Source organism: Solea senegalensis, linkage group LG12 (genome assembly GCF_019176455.1).
Source record: "Solea senegalensis isolate Sse05_10M linkage group LG12, IFAPA_SoseM_1, whole genome shotgun sequence".
In the NCBI taxonomy this organism is placed as follows: Eukaryota; Metazoa; Chordata; class Actinopteri; order Pleuronectiformes; family Soleidae; genus Solea; species Solea senegalensis.
The window spans coordinates 23,655,677-23,674,968 of NC_058032.1; the positions used below are offsets into that span (position 1 = coordinate 23,655,677).

Consider the following 19,292-nt stretch of genomic DNA (forward strand, 5'->3'; position numbering starts at 1 on the left):
CTCAGGATTCCACACGTTAAATGTTACAATAACAGTAAAAACAGTGTTTTCCCGGAACGTCTTCTTAGCATAAGTACACATAATTCCGTTTTTAGCTGCAGAACGTGAAGGCATCAGGGCTCGCGGTGCTGGACTCGGACTCCGGGCCGTGGGAAGAAGGGGGCACTGTTGTCACTCACCGCGGCTGTACGTCGGGCTTTTGTCCAAGAGAAATGGCCGGGATTAAAGGTTAGCCATTTTTCACTGTGTTGTACCTTAAATTAAAAGAGTCTGAACACAGATTCGGCTCGTGTACCTGCGCAAAAAAACAGCGCGGAGATTAAATTGATGCGTTATTACGTCCCAGGAGCTAACTGTACTAGCTAGCTGCGGGGCCAGTACAAGTCATTAGCATACGCTAACTGGATAACCTCATCTGATTAGCTGCGTTATAAACAATTACGCATTAATTACTAGGAGTTAGTCGCCACGCAACGTCGAACACTGCAGCCTCAGTTGACGCTGATCCTGTTAGCGGAGGAGAACGTTGTAGTTATTATTGTTGTGATGCTAAGTCTGTGATCGAGATGCTGTGCATGTGGATTCAGTTAAAAAACACATCCACCTACTGCGTTGTTTAATTAGTTTAACATGTATACATAGTAGTTTACATTATTGGACTGCGAAGTACGCTGTTATAACATGTGAAACCAGCAGATTCATCACATGATTGCCACAGTAGCCAGGGGCCCTGCTGCTGCTGTGATTATTCAGGCTCAGTGAGAGGGTCCTCTGTGTGTTAAAGGTCCAGTGTGTAACATTTGTAGGAGCGTTTATTGGCAGAAAATTGAATCACTTACCCATTACGATGTTTGTATAAGTATTCAAAATAAAAAGTTTGTTTCTCTAGCCTTATTAAAACCTTTTTGTGTATTTTAGTGTGTGCTGCCTTGTTTCTACAGCAGCCTGAATGGACATAATAAACTGAGCATGCAGTTCTGTATTTTGAATCACACTTTCAGAGCTGTTTGATCTGCTTTAAACGAACCAGAGTCCATTTTCTCGAATGTCTGTTTCATTTGGGCAGGTTTGAAAACTCATCTGAACTCTGGTCCGGCCTAACATGCAAACGTACTATCCAGCAAACCAAAGAAAGGAAGTGAGGATATAATGCTGGGCAATTTCTTGGGAAAAACCAATTAGGTTTGAACACCAAAGTTGCTCCATTGTTTGTTTTTGTGGTTTGCCACTAAGCGGCACGGTTAGAAGAAGGAGGAATTGGCAGAGAGAATAGGTGATAAAGTGGAGAGAGTTGTGTTAGAGTGTTTGCATTCTTTCTGGTTGGCTGAAGCCACCATCGTTTCCCTAGTGTGCTTGGGAATAGGATAAATGTTTGTTGTACTCTGCAATCTCACCATTGGATATCACTAATTTGCACACAGTGGACCTTTAAAGGCTGGCTATTGGATTTCAGTTTCTTAAAGATCTTTCACCTCTCAAAAAGCAATTCTGCCATTCGCGTCAGGGGTGAAACAAACTTGCTAAGTCCAGTTGTTTACCCTTAAAGCTAAACTATTTCCTCAAAGTTATGATGATCATACACAGCATTCACCCCAACAGCTGCTTTATTAACGTTTAACAACAAGGACATGTTTGTGATTCGCCCACTTGCACCATGGGTGACGGTTCTGTCCAAGACTACCGTCACAGCGTTCGCTGCTGTACTGGCAGAATCTGAGGTTATGTGGCTCAGTCCTTGCTGATCATTCTCTTTTCTGTGTGTCCGTCTGTCCTGCAGCTCTCATCAGCCTGTCCTTCGGAGGGGCCATTGGCCTCATGTTCCTCATGCTCGGATGTGCCCTCCCCGTGTACGAGTAAGTACCACTGTCACACAACATGTAATCCTACTGTGTCTGTTATTAAGGATACTATTCACGTTTGGTGCATGCAGCATGGGAGATCAAGTCACTGGTTCACAGCTATAAATAAGAGTGAATGCACCCTTGAACTCAGTCTCCGTTAAATCTTCTCCTTAATGATCATGATGATTTTTATCTCCTGTTTCACTGACGCAATGATTTTTTTAGTGTCTTCACACATTGGAGGCTTCACATCTCCAAATCCCACTGTTAAGTTGCAGAGATTCATTGCAAGATTCACTGCAGATACCTGTGAAAACTCAGCTGCACCTTCATCTCAAGATTAGCTAATTTAATGATGAATCCGTTGCAAAAGAAGAAAGGAGAGAGAGTGTATATATAGATAGAGAGCAGGACTGAAAGTGAAACTTAAGTACATTTGGATATCACATCATGTAAAATGAAACTCATCCTTTACCGAGAAATGCTGTTGTGAAAAATGATCAAATTCAGTAACAAACTGATTTCTTTTTTCCCTGTTTCATCTCTTGGTAATCCTGTTGTCGACACCCTCCAACATAGAAAGCAACTATATACAACATAAAACCCAACAAAACAGAAACATAACGTAGTGTTTTGCAGGACGAGAAGCACATTCGCTACCATATACACACAATTTCTTGTGGCTTCTGCTGCAGCAGAGAAACACTCAACACTGAAAATGTGTTGTTGGGAGTGGCAGAGAGGCTTTTCTACAGAGAATGGAACATTTGCTGTCACCACATTATAGCTCTGTGGTCCCGTAGCCAGCACTGAGTGAACCAGTATTAGGTGTAGTAGACCCAGGCTTGTTGAGGATCACTGCCTTCACAGGACCACACTATTACAGTAGTATTACTGTTGCACACTAGGGATTCATATTTTTCCCGAAAATGAGACGTATGAAATCCCGGAAATCCAGGAAAATAAATTAATTTAATTAAAGACATAACATTAGTTAAGGCCATGTCATTTCAGACAACACTAAATGCAACAAAGAGACTTTATGTCCATCACACTCAGACTGTAAACTAATCAAATCTGTCAAAGTATTCTATTTTTCTGTTACGGCAGGGCGGGCATATTTCTCTTGCTTAATAACGCCAAAGTAGTAGTAATTTAAAAGTAGTGAGAATGAGAGAATGTTGGTGTTTGTTTACTTTAATATACTGGGCGTGTTTCCCAAAACAATTTAACCGGTTTCTATTTAATATGTGCTTAGTTTCAGTTTTGAACTGGTAAATCAGCAGGCTGAATTTGTAATAACTGTTTATGTCTTAATCCTAAGAAACTATTGATGGATATTTCCTTTTTCTGTCTCCGCAGCAAATACTGGCCGCTGTTCCTCCTCTTCTTCTACATCCTCTCTCCCATCCCTTACTGCATCTCGCGGAGGGTGGTGGACGATACAGACTCGGCCAGTAACGCCTGCAGAGAGCTGGCCATCTTCCTCACGACGGGCATCGTCATCTCAGCCTTCGGTCTGCCCATAGTCTTCGCCAGAGCTGAAGTTGTAAGTTAGTTTCGCTTTGCCTTGCAGTGAAATAGAGTCACCAAACGGATCCCTAGTACAAATCTGAATTTATACCATTTTATTCATTGCTTTTTAAGTGAATACGTTTTAAATTAAGACATGGAACTTTGTGTGGGAACCCCAAGTTTCATCGATGAAAAGTTTGGTCCGAAACATGTTCAAAGACGTTGATTACCTTGAAAAGATGAAAAAAAGCAGAAAATACTTATACTTCTTACTATTTAAGAAGCTGAAAAACGTTCAAACTGATCTAATGGGTTTGTACGTTTGGTTCCTGTGCAGAGAAACTGACAGATGCGGTAGTAAACTATCGAGGGTTTAACTGTTGTTGTCGTCATTGTTGACACAGATCGAATGGGGGGCGTGTGCGCTCGTGCTAACAGGTAACCTAGTCATCTTCGGGACCATCCTGGGCTTCTTCCTCATCTTCGGATCCAACGACGACTTCAGCTGGCAGCAGTGGTAAAGCAGCAGAGGGAGAGAACACCTTAGTCGGAACTGTTTTTATTAGCGTTATTATTATGATTATTATGGTATTGCTGTTTGGTTATTGTTGTTGCTATTTATATGACGACCACCACCACCACCCATCAATAGACTCACTCCAAACCAGTGCAATACATTGTTCTTTTTATTTGATTCTTTTTATCTTTATTTCTACTGCCTGCATTTTGTCAAACTGACATTAGTGGGATGAAAACTACTGATCCTCAGCTGGACTTTTCCTCATTTTGAGTCTTGCTTATTTGACGTCTGTGTTAGTGAGCTTCTATTATGAGCATTGAAATGAACAAAAAATCCAATCAAAACATGTGATCTGACTAAAAGGACAGGGTTAATATGGCTTTCTTCTTCCTGATGATTTTGATGCTCTAAAAATGCTGTGAAGAAGCTTTTCTGACACGTAGAGCTCAGATGTTAGATGTGACAGTTAATCAGCAGGAAACTGATGTTAAGTCTTAGACTTAGTCTCTTTTATGAAAAAGCTCCCTCTTCGTTGGACACGGACTTCATAGCCTGGATGTGTCTGTCGAAAGTGTACAAATTCAGCTGGTAGAGTGTAGATTTTTGTCCTCTCAACGCTACGAGCACTAAGCTGTGAAACTTGGCAAACAAGCCGGTGTGTGTGTGTGTGTGTGTGAAAGAACTGCCATCAGCCATGCACGTCTTTTAGACCCCTTCAAATGTGTAAATGTAATTTAAATCTGCTATTTCCAGAGATGTGACCTTTCTTTCTCTCTCTCATTGCATAAAAAGGATAAAAAGTGTTAGTTTTCGCTGTCACTTCAGAGGTTTTTTTTTCCTCGGGCCTCTGGGATGCAGGCAGCATATTGTCTGTGTTATTTCTTTTGTACATCTGATAGTTGGGGTTAGCCTTGCACTGTCAGGTCAAGAAAGCATTAAAGGTTTGTAGTAGCTGCCAGGCTAGCACGGGATTAGCTCGAGGACAGCAGCCAAGCTAACGTAAGAGCCGGGGCTGCTTATAAAAAAAGGCCCGGTCAGCCGCTAACAAGCCTTAAGCTTGTAAATGTGACTACTAGTCTGCTCTGACTCTTTCAAAGTAAGAGTCCACAGTTAGTTAAACACATTAGTTCCAGATCGGTCGATTGCTCGCGCCGCCGTGTTTCGTCACACCAGCATTTCCAGGGTAAAAAAAAGTGATGTTTTCCTGTTTTACTTTTCATTTTAAAGTTTAGTTCCTCAGTCTGTGTCTGCAGGAAGTTTTGGATCCGTTTTGCTGTTAAGTTTAACTGCGTTTTCTCTCTTTTTGTTTTCTTTTCTTTGGATAATGATGTTTAGGAGTAATGTTCTCTTTGGAAGATAAGATTTTTCTCATTTGTCTTGTAAACTGACCAGTAAAGTGCTAATTTCTACTATTGTTAGTCAATAATTAAACAGAAATGTTAAGTTGACTTAAATTTAAGACCAAGAGGAGCAGCAAATATGCCCTAAAACATCCATTGATTGATTAGATTTGTCCAACAGATATACAGTTATTAAAAACACACCTTATACAAATCACAAGTGTGTTGGAAGTCTAGTTCTCTCTCAGATCGCTTGATTTACGTCATGTTTAAATTGTAATTATGGAATTATTCATTAATTACGACAAAAAAGGTGTTGCCTACCCACTAATCTTTTCTAGAAGGATGTATCACCTCTCAGCTCCAGCGCCACAGAAATGAGACTGTCTGTCTGTCTTCATTGGTCGAAGAAAGCTCATAATTGTCAGATTGTTTATTTAAACGGAACAGAAGGTGAATGTTTTACGTTGGGTGTTTCCAACTTCAAGCAGAATGTTTTTAAAGGAGAGAAAAACATTGGAAATTGGCCGAAACTTCACTTGAAACTGACATTTTGTTTTTCCGTCTCGTATTTGATTCTTCCAGAGTTCATCCTGACCTCAGTTTCGGCAGCTTTTCAGTATTTTGTTTTTATTAAAAGAATGCTAATGTTGAAAACTACTGACATGATTTGTGCATGTTGTCATGTGACTGACGCCACACTGAATCAAAAACAAAACCGCTAACAGTAACAGTAGATTTACCCACTGGTGGTGGTGGAGAAGTGTGTGTCTGTGGACCGATGTCTGATGGACGTATGAATTTAAAGCTGAATTTTGTCTCTTGACTCTCTGTGTGACGTGACGGAGCACGGCGTGGAGCTGTGGGGCGAGTTTCTCTGTGATGTTACATTTTTATGTTTTTTCCTCCGCTGGGGCAGGATGTTGTATTTATTTATTTTAAATGAGACGCTTTGTGTCAATGTCCAAAGCCATTTTCTATCTCCAACTATTATGTTAATGAAGCAGCAGTTATGCAGTTAGCATGGTGGGTTTCTTTTCCCTTTTTTTTTTTAAATAAAGGCCAATTTTGAACATCCGCTGCTTTGAGTGACTCTAAATACAATCACACAGACTTAAAGGCTGAAAATAAAATAAATATGTAGCATTATTGTGATAATTATCATTATTGACAGACTTAATATTTTTTAACTGCAATCCTATTTATTTATTATTTCAAGTAAACACAAACACACAAAAAGAGAAACATAAATGAAAAGGAGCAGGAAGAATAATAATCTTATAGTATCTGTTACACGAGACATTAATGAAAACACAATAAAATAAATCATTTAGTCTAGATTATCAGTTTGTTTAATATTTATCATAGGAAAGACAAATGTTTACTGATGGATTATAACTCATAATAAAATTAAAAGTTATAATTTCAGGTGAAAATAAATCTTTAAATGATAAAATAATATTTCTTTTTCACAAATGAATAAAGGTTTCTTTGTCTCCCTCTGCTGGCAGAACGTGTAAGAGCAGTTACACTTTACATTAAAAAAGGCAACAAAACTTTAAAATTGAAATGAAAGTGGCTGCAATATGTTTTCTTTAATCTCTGACGACACGTTGTGGTCATATTATGTCTTAATATCATATATTTAACACATTTTAATCAAATCTGGATCACAACACACACGTATTGTACATTCACAGGGCAAATACCAGTGGGATTTTCCTCTATGAAAAAACAAAACCAAACTATAATCCCACATAATAAAAGCACTAACCTGAGGCTGCCGCTGTGACTGAACACGTCGGCTCTGCCTCAGCTGCTCCTGCAGCACTCGCTGCCTTCAGGGAGACAAGTTCATCAGAAGAAGAAAAAGAAGACATAATTTAGTACTTATGACTCATCACTTTCCTATTTATTCAAGCAGCAGGCCAGTTGGCATCGCAACAGTAGATCACCACCTCACCTCCATGTTATGGCAACAGCAGCTTGGATTAATGCTTAATCTCGCTTTAGAAAAAGGTCCAGGTCTTGTCTTTCACACAGAGGAACTGTGAAGGTGAGTTAAATATTGTCTTCTCTGACCATGAGGGACGCTCCTGCTCTGCCCTGAGGATCATGGCACGTTTTGTTCTTTTTCCAATTCTTTTTATGAAAGGTCAGAGCAGTTCAGAAACACATGAGCATGAGGAGGTTTTTCAGATCACAGCGGGACGAGGACTACAGTCAGATCCAGTATCTGACGGCCAAGTGCACGCGCCTGGCTCACGACAAAGGTAAGGATTCTCTGCCTACATTAGAACATCTAATCCAGTCTCTGTCAGTCAGCGTCAACTATTTTTGATCATCGTTCAATAATCAAAACAAAGTTTATCTGATTTTCCAGCGCCTTAAATGTGAATATTTTCTGGTTTCTTTGCTCCGTAATAACAAAGAAATCATTCAAACTGAATCATTTTGGTTTTGTGAACAAAACAAGACATTTGAGAACATCATTTCCAGGATCAACACTTTTTGACATTTTATGAACCAAATAATGACTTGATTATGAACAATAATTGAGTTATTGCAGACTCAAATTCTTTCAAACACACAGCATCATTTATTGTAGCACAAAACGTCATTATTTGTGTTTAATTTGCTACTTCATAATCAAAAAACACAATAATGGCAACAGATAAGATAATTAAACATGAGAAGAATTATCTGCTTTAAAAAAAAAGATATGACCCTTGTAAAGTTCAGTTATTTCAAGATAAATGCGCTTCACTGATTCATTATTTAATTAAATGCACCAAATACGCCAACAATTTTTCATCATTTCACAAGTTACAGTGTCATAAAGTCACAAAACTCCCATATTTTGTGATACAAATGCTTTTTTGCTCATTTAAAGGCACAAATGATTCCACTCTGATGAGATGCAGGTTTCATTAGTTATAAGTTAGTAATATAATAAATATATAATGAGTATAATAAACCAGATCAAGGTCCCCAAACATCTGTGTTCTGCTGCTGTGTGTGTGTGTGTGTGTGTGCAGCTCTTCTCGACAGGGACTTTCTCTTGTCCAGAGAGCGGGAGAGGAAGCTGCAGAACGACCTCAGCGCCGTGACCTCGCGTCTCGTCCACCAGGAGCAGCTGAACATGGAGCTGAGGATGAAGCAGGAGCAGCTCACCAGCGTGATCCAGCAGCAACAGGTGACAAACACACACACTTACACTTATTTTGTACACCTTGATTCCATTGTTGTGTTGTGTCTTCATGTGATAGCTCTTCACCGATCGCGATGAATTTTGTCACGTGTATGTACGATGGTAATAGCTAGAAGCAGCGAAAGTTGTATACAGATCCAGAAAGTTCTTCTGGATCAAAATGTAAAAAAAAATTCAGGTGATGTTATTGTATATTTCCTAAAAGTCTTTATTTTGCACCAAAACAACAAAACGGACTCTTATTCCCTTAAAAATATCAGGTTACTGAGACATAAGTGTAGAAATAACAAGACAAAAGGAGTTTAATTCCAAGTTCACCAAGAATCACTCCAAGCTATTTTGGGTAAATTAGAGTCACATGTCAGGTTCCTATGTTTTAATAATTCAAACGTGTTGCTGAAGGGTGAACCTTGTCCAGCTCAGACTCAGAGTGATGTGATTTAAACTCGTACAGTGGCCATTCTTTAAAGGAACATAGCCATGACTAACCAGTGAGCCACCTCTGCTACAATTACACTAATCACAGCCCAGAACTGGGCTCACAGTCAGTCAGTGCCAGTCCTAACATATTTAAAAGAGTTTTTGGCTGCAGGGACCAGACTTTACGGTTCCCGGCTGTTTGACACAGGTCACACAGGTGTGAGCAGCTTTTAAACGCAAGCATGATTTGGTTTGTTTGTTTATAAATTGTTTTTAATTCTGTACCACATACAATCATTTTTACCAGGATTTTCTAGCCGTTTAAAGATGAGGTTGTGAGTGTGTGACTCTCTTCTATTTTCCCTGCACAGATTTGACGTAGCTTCAGGTTTGGACTTGCCACAATTTTGTTGGCCTGCATGAATAGTTGGATTTCATTTGTAGATTCTGTACAAGATAAATAAAAGGGATTTGGAACGTTTTACGCCATCAAAACAATAGTTCAGGTTTGGTTTTTTTTCCCGTGTAATTGAAGTTTGTGTCGAAACTGCTCACTTTCAGCACTAAAGTCCATTGAGAAAATCAGCAATTTTACATCACAGCTGACAAAAGGGACAATTATAAGGAAATAAGTGCTATAAAGTGGGTACATACATTAAAAGAGATCACTTAAATGCATGTACAGTATGTAACGCTGTGTTTTTCCTGCAGGACCTGGTGGTGTCGCTGCAGCAACGCGTGGTCCTGCTGGTGGAGGAGAGTTCCTGCGACGCGGAGCTGCTGCGACAGGTCGGTTCAGAGCTGTTCTGTCTGCAGAGCTCCGAGGTCAAGCTGGAGGGCCTGGTGGACGAGCTCAACGCTGAGGCACAGCACAGAGCGGCCATGGCAGAGAGCCTCCAAGTGGAGCTGCACGCTGAGGCCCAGCACAGGGCGGAGCTGACAGAGGGCCTCCAGGCAGAGCTCCACAGGTAAACCTGCCTGCAACAGGAGACTCTCACAGGAGATGGATACAGAAGTAGAAACCACCAAAACTGATTTTACTGATCATTTTATCTAGAACTACAATTTATACAAAAACTATCTGTCTGCTGAAGAATTATTTTAATTATTAAAATAAGTTCTGTGATTTTTCAGCTTCTTAAATGTAAATATTTTCTGGCTTCTTTGCTCCATATAACAAAGAAAGTCTTTAAAACGGAATCATTTTGGTTTGTGGACAAAACAAGACAGGTGAGAACACCATCATTTAGAGGTTTCAGGAAACACCCGATCAACATTTTCTGATATTTTATGAATCAAAATGTAGAGATTCATAGATTATGCAAATACTTGCTTGCAGATCTAAATATACGTTCACTTTTACCTCTTGAACTGTATTCTACTTTATTACACAGTTATTACATACTATGTTGCCTAAAAACCCACCTAATACCAATGTTTCATAGTTGTTTTTTATTATTTCAAGAACTTAATCTGGAGATTTTATTTCTTATGGTACAACATATCACACTGTACATCATAAGGATATATTTTATTGACAGTGTAAGTGAAACAGAATGCCAAAATGTACAACACTGTTGCTGTATACAATAAATTAAAGGTATGTCATAAATATCATTCTGACTTTTCTATATGTATGTATGTATGAATAATGTGTGTAACAGGAAGACATTGGATCTGGAGGAGCTGGAGGTCATCAACAAAACTCTGACAGACGAGTTGAAGGATTTAAGTAATGCGCATCAGAAAGAGGTAAAGAAGAACAGTATATACTCTACATCATAATCTATATGTTCTCTTCAGGAGTTGTTTTCCATTTTCCCTGTCTGTGACCCCCTGAAAGCAGATGAACGTTGTATTTACGGTCTCCTGTTGAGCAGAGGCCAGATAAAGCTCCAGAAAAACGTTTTAGAACAAATGAAAAAAAAAAAGCACAGAACATGTAAATGGCTGCACGTTAAGTTTTATTATGTTCTGTAGCAGAAGAAATGAGACTGGAGTGGTTTATGTTTCTGTCAGTAAGAAGTCGCACTTAAACACACCTTCGCAAATCAACAATATAAAGGTTTCCTGCAGCCATGCAGTCAATTTTAAAGACTGAATAAAGTCTATTTATGTGTTTAAAACTCTGAGATATTTAGCTAGATACCAAACCCAACTAGCTAGCTGGCTAGATAAATAATTAGCGAGATACCACACTAACAAGCTGACTAGATAGATAATTAGATAGTGAATTAGCTAGATAGTGAACTAGCTAGCTGGCTAGATAAATAATTAGCGAGATACCACACTAACAAGCTGACTAGATAGATAATTAGATAGTGAATTAGCTAGATAGCGAACTAGCTAGCTGGCTAGGTAAATAATTAGCAAGATACCGCACTAACAAGCTGACTAGATGGATAATTATATAGGGAATTAGCTAGATAGTGAACTAGCTAGCTGGCTAGATAAATAATTAGCAAGGTACCACACTAACAAGCTGACTAGATGGATAATTATATAGTGAATTAGCTAGATAGTGAACTAGCTAGCTGGCTAGATAAATAATTAGCAAGGTACCGCACTAACAAGCTGGCTAGATACATAATTATAGTGAATTAGCTAGCTGGCTAGATAAATAATTAGCAAGATACCACACTATCTAGCTGGCTAGATAAATAATTAGCTAGATACTGCACTAACTACCTGGCTAGATAAATAATTAGCAAGATACCACACTATCTAGCTGGCTAGATAAATAATTAGCTAGATACTGCACTAACTACCTGGCTAGTTGGATAATTGGAAAGATAAGTGAGAAATGTCTTCTATGTTTATGACTACCACAACAACAATAACACATATTCAGATTCATATTCAGATACAAACACATGTATTGTAACTGTACACAAGACACAGGGAACATGCATTAAATTAAATTTACTAAACAAAAACTAAACATGTGAAAAAGTGGACTGCAGCAGTCACACAAAACTGACAACTTAGGAAATTACAATAAAATAAAATACAATTTATTTCATGCAATGTCATTTTTGTCCAGCAGATGTCAGGATTAAACACTTTCTTTATCTTTTGCGGTTTTGAGTGAACGTACATATCTACAGTAGATGTAAGTGCTGGACTTTTAATAGCTTCTCAGTGAATGAGGAGTATTTCTCTTTGTCACGCTCTCAGCCAACTCCCGCAGAAATAACGCAGCACAGCCTCAGCTTCACTGCCAGCTCCTCCAAACTCCAGTAATGTATTATCACCATACATGCTGTCTCGGTCTAATTTTGGTCAGCGTGGCAGTGTGCCAGTTTCAAAAAAAGATTAACAGCCCAACACAGGACTTTGAGTAATTATTTTCATGAAATGTAAAACCTCAAGTTTAAATGTACGTTCCATAGCCACATTTTAAAAACTACAACCACCCTAGAGAACACACTAATTCAGATTTTGCTGGCATTTGGTTCCTGTGTTTGGGTCTGGGCATTAGTGAAACATTACTCAATACCTGTCAGCTGCTTTGTTTTTTTACAATTCTTTTTTACGTTTGGCTTCAGAGACTTGCTCACTCACTGGCCTCTGCTTCAACCAGTCCATCAAACAACCACGTCTACAATTATCTTCTGTTTGAGATCTGCACACGTCCCAGAGAGCACTGCAGATTCAGAGAGAAAAAAAAACTTGTGAGAACATTTATTTGTGGTGGATCAAGTCTGTGAATTATTATGGGAGTCAGAGATTAAGTCTGACTTTCGTGGATTTGCTCATCCGTCCAGACGACAGCAGTGAGCGCGAGGGTTGTTTTTCTTCCTCTGATCAGGATTTAACCCCAGAAAGATGCTGAGCATCACGTTACCCTCGTAATTTACTGCCTTTTTGTTGTCTAATATTAAAAAAAGTGTTTTGTTTTTTTTGCAGGTGAGGGCACTGCAGCAGGAGAACGAAGGAAGCCTGAGGAAACTGCAAGAGACGGCGGAACAGTTTGAGTGGTTGTGTCAGCAACAGCGCTGCTGGATGTGCTGCGTCAAGAGGTAGGTGTTTAATTACTGATGAATTTACCACAACACAGGAAACCTGCTGTAGGAACATTAAAGTATCTAGGAAGTGATAAATATACTGTTTTTTCCGACTAATCATACTTAAAAAAGTTGCTAAACGTTTCAAAAGTAAATTTCAAATCATGGAAAATTCTGCAACTTCCTCTGCTCTGAGACACATATAGTAGTTTATATGCTTTAGTGGGGTCCAGTTAGGAAGGCGAACACACTGCTTGGATCCAAATGCACGAGACAGGAGGCACGATGAAGGAAGAGTTTTTATTTTCCTCTTGAAACAAACAAAATCAAAATCACTTCTTCCTTGAAGTAGACAAAACAAAACAAAACAAAACTGACATTTTCTCTGTAGCATCAATGACGCACTGGCACGTGACAGAGGGACTGGGGACACTATGTAGGGAAGAGGGAATCAAGGGCAGGTGCGAGTGATTACTTAAGGATCACCAGGTGAAGTGCATGAGGGAATTAGGGGAGATGTGTCAAGACAGATGAAGAAACAACGCGACAGGAAGACATGAACATTTACCAAAATAAAAGGGGAAGTGAAAATCAAAACCCACACCAAGAGTGACGTGAACTTAACGTGACTTTAAACCTAAACTAACACAAGAACTGACTAAGCAAGACAAAAACACTAACAGATCTGACGCCTCGCGACAGGTCCGAAGTCTGCGAATGTGTCTTATACGAGCATTTTAATCTAAGTGACGAACAGGAAGACACTGATTACTGATTGTTCTTGAAATGCGTGGGAGTAGTTTGTAAAAAGGATTTCCATGTGCCAGTTGGATTTTACAAAACTAAAAATCCCAAACAGTGTGGCGGATGACAGCTGTTGGGCGGTTTGCTTTCATTGGTTCCATTGTTAGGTTGTTTGCTTTTGTTGTTGCTGTCAGTCAAAGTCTAACCACAACCACAAAGTCCTGAGGAAAAGAAGACAAGCGTCTACACGCGACGCACAAATGCCATTTAAAATCACGCCTCTAAAAAATCAGAGGATCCCAAACTTCAGAGGTTTGAGGACACCAAAATAGTCCAGATTTGAAGTTTTTGTCCCAATTTCAATATTGATTTTTGTGAGAAAATGATGTGAGAACTTATGTTTTATTGTCTTCACCTCGCAGGTTCAAAGACTCTCTGATGGAGGAGAGAGACGCTCTGCTGCAGCAGGTCAACATGCTGGAAAAGGAAGCTGAGAAACTGAGGATGAGCTCTCATGGCGATGGTCCCAACCAGAGCCTCCGCTGCCCCCTGCAGGACACAGAGCGCTGTGACGGGTAAGAAATAATGAACAAAGCAAACGGAAGCAACTCTGTACATGTACATGTTGCGCGATTCATCTTTACCACTTTGTCACTTTAGGATGAATTTTAGGATGTTTGTGTGACAGTTTTGAAGATGATCCTGCATCCATCATCTTATTTGAATATTTTGAATGTCACAGCAGCAACAACATGCATGCTGATTGAAAAAAAACGAAAGTGGGTGTGAGGTTCTGCATAAGAGGTTCATAAAATATTAAGAACGTACAAATAAATCACACGTGTACGAAGGCCTTTGGGTGACAAGAACACTACCGTTCATAATATTGAGGTTATTAAGACATTAATTACAACAGACTTTTGAATATTTTATTCATTTTCTCTTGATAGGTACCTCTAAATAATACACACTGGACCTTTAATGTCCCCGTACAACCTTCACCTATGCACAGCCTTCATAATATATTTAACCTGCCTTTTTTTTTTAAAGCAGCTTGACATCATGGGACGTGGATGAAGTGGCTGCGCTGGAGTCTCGGGTGGAGAAGTCAAACTCGCTGTGCGAGGAGTTTTTTAACCAGGTATTGCTTTAAATGCCCTCTGTAAAGTCTGGAGAGTTGAAAGTGAACGTCGCACCAGGTTGTGTTTGAATAATCGTCTCCACTGCGGCAGAAAAGGTAAACGCGTAAACGTCCCTCCATATTAAAGTGCACCGGTGCAGTCTGAGGAAGTCTTTGGACAGGAGACGTGTGCAAACCTCCGGGGCCAAATATTAGAGATTCATTAGCAAGTGTTTAAATTCACCAAAGTTCATCTTGGACGCATGCATCTACGTGGGTGTCTCTGTCAGCTGCAGGCTCTTAGAAGAGAAAGCCGATTTGAAGTACCCATTGGGTTAGTTAAAAGCTCTCTGGCAAGCAAATATGGAACATAACAAATTCAGATCTCCTCAGATCTCTCCTACGTGAATATGGACGGCGATTATTTTCATTATCCAATAATCTGCCTGTTATTGTCCTCATTATTTTGCCTACGAAGTATCAGGAAATTTCCCAGCTGCTCAAGACGCTCCAACACTAATATGTTCACTGTACTGCGATACCTGACAAAGACAAGCAACAGATCCTCACATTTCAGGGGTCAAAATCAGGAAAATTTGAAGTATATTTGCTGGAAAATTGATTAATTATCAATCAACTTGTCAAAGCTTAGTTGCAGATTTAACGTGAAGGTTCCTGAAACGAATCTGCTGGGGGAAATTCAAACACCCCTTGGCTGCCGACGGGGTTTAAAAAGGTTCACAGTGGACGCGTCGCGTGTGCGTGCGTGCGTCGCTGCTGTGCTGGCGCTGCGTCTCGCTCGTCTCCCCCGCACCACCAATATGATTCTGACCTCATTTTCTGATTTATCTATGACAGTTGGGAGAGAGAATCTGCACAGCTGCTAAAACACTTTTAAAAAAATACAATAGTTATGTTTTTATTGTATTCTGATTCAGTTGAGACACTGGAACTACACCGCGAGGTGTCCGCTTTACCAAATCATGCTGGTAGAATGTCAATATGTTTTGATTAGAAGGGTTTTTGTTTTATAAATCACCCGCTGACAGGTAACATAAGTACTTAGGGTGGGTAAATACCATTATCAACAAATCTTGTCTCTGTCTGTTTTTTTCTGGGAACCACGGTCGTAAAAAAAAAAATCGATGAATCGAACAATAAAGTGAGAAGTACAGTCTTATTCTTACAGACTTACAAAGAAACTAATGTCTGTCGTCGCGCCCTGATGGCCATTCATGAGAAAAGCACTCAACTTAAAGTACTCATGTACTGTAGCTTATTATTTGTGTTTTTTATTCATTCATCCCAAAGGATATTTCACAAAGAGTCAAATAATTCACTGCCATCTCGTTCCACGGTCAGGTCAAAGGTTCAGATTTGTGCCGTTGCGTGGTTTACGAGCGCTGTTGATACTTTGCGTTTGGTCAAACTCATATTTTTAAAGCTTTGGCACATACTTAACAGAACACATTATTTTTTTTTAGAGAAGATCCTCTCGCCGGGTTCATCCCCTCAAAACCTTTGGACCGGGGACAAGTACAAATCTCAGGGGTGAAATTTAAATTCTAAACACAAAGATATTCATCTGAGGACAACTGCCAGCCCCCTGTCGACTTGCAGCGCTGCCAGAAAATCCATAAAACTGATACTTCATGGGTACTGGAGTCTAATCAGTGTTTTGTTGAGTTTTTTTGTCTGAGTTAGAGGCTTTTTTAGAAACTTTTGATTGCAAAATCCATTTTTGCAATCAAAGAGGAACCCCGCAATGTTTGACAAAAAGCTAGTTTCTCCTTCAGAAATCCTGACACGGTCTCAAAAGCTTCATCATCATCGTCGTCCTCGGGTATTTTCTAAAAGGAAGCACCCAAAAAGGTGTTTGCTGGCTGCGTCGGGGAATTTTCTTAAAAGCTCCCCATGTCTTCAGAGTGACATGTTCAGTGTTTTTCAAGAAGAAGCCTGACAGATGGAACATAATGCTAATACGTGTGTGTGTGTGAATGGCTGCCAGTCCCCAGTGGAGCTGTTGTGCTGCCAGAGCCTTCAGAGATCACTGATCGTTTCTTTGCACCGGAGTCACATCAGGCCTTTTCAGTTTCCCCCCGTCTGTCGGCTGCACATGGCGTCTTCCCAAACCGTCCACGTCCTCGTCCAAAGCAGCAGAGAGATGACTAATAATGACTGGAGGGAAGTGATTGCCAGTAGCCTCTGTGCTACATTCCCCTCACCTCTCACGGGCTCTGCATTGCATTTCTCGGGATAATTATTCTGATTGAGTGCAGATGATGCTGGGAGTGTGTTTTTTTTCTTTCTTTTTCTTCTCAGTCCCTGCAGAGCTGAGAGAGGGAGGGAATTTAGCTGGAGGAGCGGGGACTGCCGGAGACGTAAAGGAAACAGCTATGATAAAACACATTACTAGCTCTGACATGATTTATGCGAACAGCGAATTCGCAGCCTGTAGATAGAAGAAGTAATGTGACACAAGAACGGGGAGAAAACCACAACTGCTGCCTGAAGCGATTGATATTAGAAACATTGATCTGCTGGTTAAAATGAAACTTTGAAACTTCAGACGTACTGGCTGTCAGCTGCGAGTGCATCGCTGCTTTAAGGTCGCGTCATACTTTCCACGTTTGCGTAGACCTGCTACGCATTTCTGCATTCTGCAAGCATTGCGTTGCGTGTCCTGCGTTATTCTGTCTTCACAACAAGCTGGAGAAGCGGCGACAATGGCGGCCAAAATTCACAGTTAACCTGCTTTTGCTAGATTTCCACACTTATCAACCCATAGTTTTAAAGCTTCTTACGTGCATTCACTTGTATTGGAAGGAGGTGGATAAAGAAAGAAGAATAAGCGGAGATTTTATCTGCAAGTAAAGACATGCCATTATGACCCGTTCTCACTGCGTATCCCTTCTTGCAAACACTCGAGACGTATTGACTTTGGTCATCTTTACTTACAGTTTATTTTTTCTGTACTCAGGCAGCGACTCCAATCAATGGATACCAGAAACCTCCATGAGGACAGAAGCCTGGAGCCGGGACTCATCTGCGTTTTCTCTTCCCACCTTCTGCAAACCAGAAGATAATGACTGGATGTTTGCGTGTGTGGTTAGCTATGTAGAATGTTTCCCAGTCATTGTGTGAAAAAAAAGAAAAAAAAGAAAACAGAAAATCTTGGAAAAACCGACCCGTGAAACCATACATTTTGTTTGTCTTCCACAATTGTTTGGCTGTCACGAAAAACATCTTCCTCGTGATATATGACTGGATTAAACACTGTGGTCGCTGCTGTCCTCCTTTTCCCCCCGTGACACATGCACATCACATGTGCCTAAAGTTGCCTGGTCACATTTTTCCAGTAATTGTCTATTGTTCAAACCTTGTAATCAACACCACTAATAGGAGCAGAAGCACCTGAGAATGTTCTGGGTTTTTTTTTGTTGTGTTGCCAGCGACTCCTCGCAGGGGAACCAGCAGCTGGTGCGCAGAGGAAACGAGAAACGTGTTTTTTTTTTTTTGACCAACATGAAGCTCGACTGATTGTTTCCCCATTGAGGACTCGCTACGCGTTGACTCGGAAGATCAGAGCATTCACTTATGCACCAGCTTGTCCTCATCTAAGGTGGCGATCCTGGTTCCTGCGCTAATGACGACGACTCGCAAGCTCCGTCGTATGCGGAACATTTGCTAAACACGTGTCGCAAAGGCAACAACAGTTTACCGCCAAGGCTAATGTTTGGGCCAAGAAGGATGCATTCACTCACGTGACGCACCCCTCAGTGATGAGCATGTTTGGGCTGGTGTAGCATCCACCAATGGCTTTGTGAGGAACCAACAAGAAAGCAGAGAAGTTTGCTCGGGAGCTAATCTGACAATCGAGCCATCCACGCACCCAACAGCCCATGTATTTGGAGATTGTCAACAAGAGCTGTCCCAGCTGATGTTGAGCAGGATTTAGGAGGGTACACCCAGGATACTAAACCAGTAAAGCCCTTATTCCACCTATGGTCCCAGTTAGCCTTGCCGCGGCACGATTTAGGTTGGTTTTCCACTACAAAAATAGTCTGGGGGCGGAGTCATCACCGCACAGCTGCATGAAACTGACTTTGTTTTACACGTGACGCAAACACACACAAATGAGTGACTAGTGACTTGTAAAGCAGTTGTTTTCAGTGTAACTGAATCATTAGAATCAACAATCTTGGAACCTTACCAGATAGTACCAGGTACTAGGCTAGTGGAAACGCAACTTAGCCGCGCGGTGCCGTGTCGAGGCGAGGCGAGCAGAGCCGGTGACATTGATGGTAAATGTAGAGCAACAATCAGAAATCAGAAAACACATCAAAGATATTCAACACCAAGCTAAAAACCAAGGGTTAAACACTTTGTCACCTGCATTTTACATACTGGATCCAAAAGACCCGATAAATCTGATCATGGAGAGTCTGATCTTGCAATCACATACCAGATTTCTTTGGACAGACACTTAATAATCATTAGGTAGATATTTACCAAAAGTTAATGGGAACATAGCTACCCATCACAAGAAAAACAGATAAATATATTCTGCTAAA

At 40.4% G+C, this 19,292-nt stretch overlaps 2 protein-coding genes across 3 annotated transcripts; both read left to right on the plus strand.

Moving 5' to 3' along the window:
• The first annotated feature begins 115 nt into the window (after positions 1–115).
• On the plus strand, positions 116–6,293 carry leprotl1 (leptin receptor overlapping transcript like 1). The gene is made up of 4 exons (XM_044039991.1): positions 116–228; positions 1,778–1,853; positions 3,204–3,390; positions 3,761–6,293. Exons 1-4 carry the CDS (start codon positions 213–215, stop codon positions 3,875–3,877), a joined length of 396 nt encoding a protein of 131 aa, XP_043895926.1. The 5' UTR covers positions 116–212; the 3' UTR covers positions 3,878–6,293.
• A 758-nt stretch (positions 6,294–7,051) lies between these two features.
• On the plus strand, positions 7,052–18,797 carry LOC122778163. 2 transcript variants are annotated; one of them, XM_044039781.1, is made up of 9 exons: positions 7,052–7,272; positions 7,372–7,489; positions 8,255–8,412; positions 9,559–9,815; positions 10,512–10,599; positions 12,757–12,869; positions 14,021–14,173; positions 14,652–14,739; positions 17,699–18,797. In XM_044039781.1, exons 2-9 carry the CDS (start codon positions 7,393–7,395, stop codon positions 17,735–17,737), a joined length of 993 nt encoding a protein of 330 aa, XP_043895716.1. In that variant the 5' UTR covers positions 7,052–7,272; positions 7,372–7,392; the 3' UTR covers positions 17,738–18,797. The 2 variants fall into 2 exon arrangements, with proteins under 2 accessions (XP_043895716.1, XP_043895715.1); XM_044039780.1 differs by having other exon boundaries at positions 7,054–7,272; positions 14,649–14,739.
• The last annotated feature ends 495 nt before the right edge of the window (positions 18,798–19,292 follow it).

Coding starts and splice junctions, on each gene's coding strand:
- LOC122778163 (XM_044039780.1), top strand. CDS start 7,393: ATGAGCATGAGGAGGTTTTTCAGATCACAGCGGGACGAGGACTACAGT. Junction 8,413..9,558: donor GCGTGATCCAGCAGCAACAG/GTGACAAACACA, acceptor TTTTTCCTGCAG/GACCTGGTGGTGTCGCTGCA. Junction 14,174..14,648: donor GACACAGAGCGCTGTGACGG/GTAAGAAATAAT, acceptor TTTTTTTTAAAG/CAGCTTGACATCATGGGACG.
- leprotl1 (XM_044039991.1), top strand. Junction 1,854..3,203: donor TGTGCCCTCCCCGTGTACGA/GTAAGTACCACT, acceptor CTGTCTCCGCAG/CAAATACTGGCCGCTGTTCC. Junction 3,391..3,760: donor TCTTCGCCAGAGCTGAAGTT/GTAAGTTAGTTT, acceptor TTGTTGACACAG/ATCGAATGGGGGGCGTGTGC.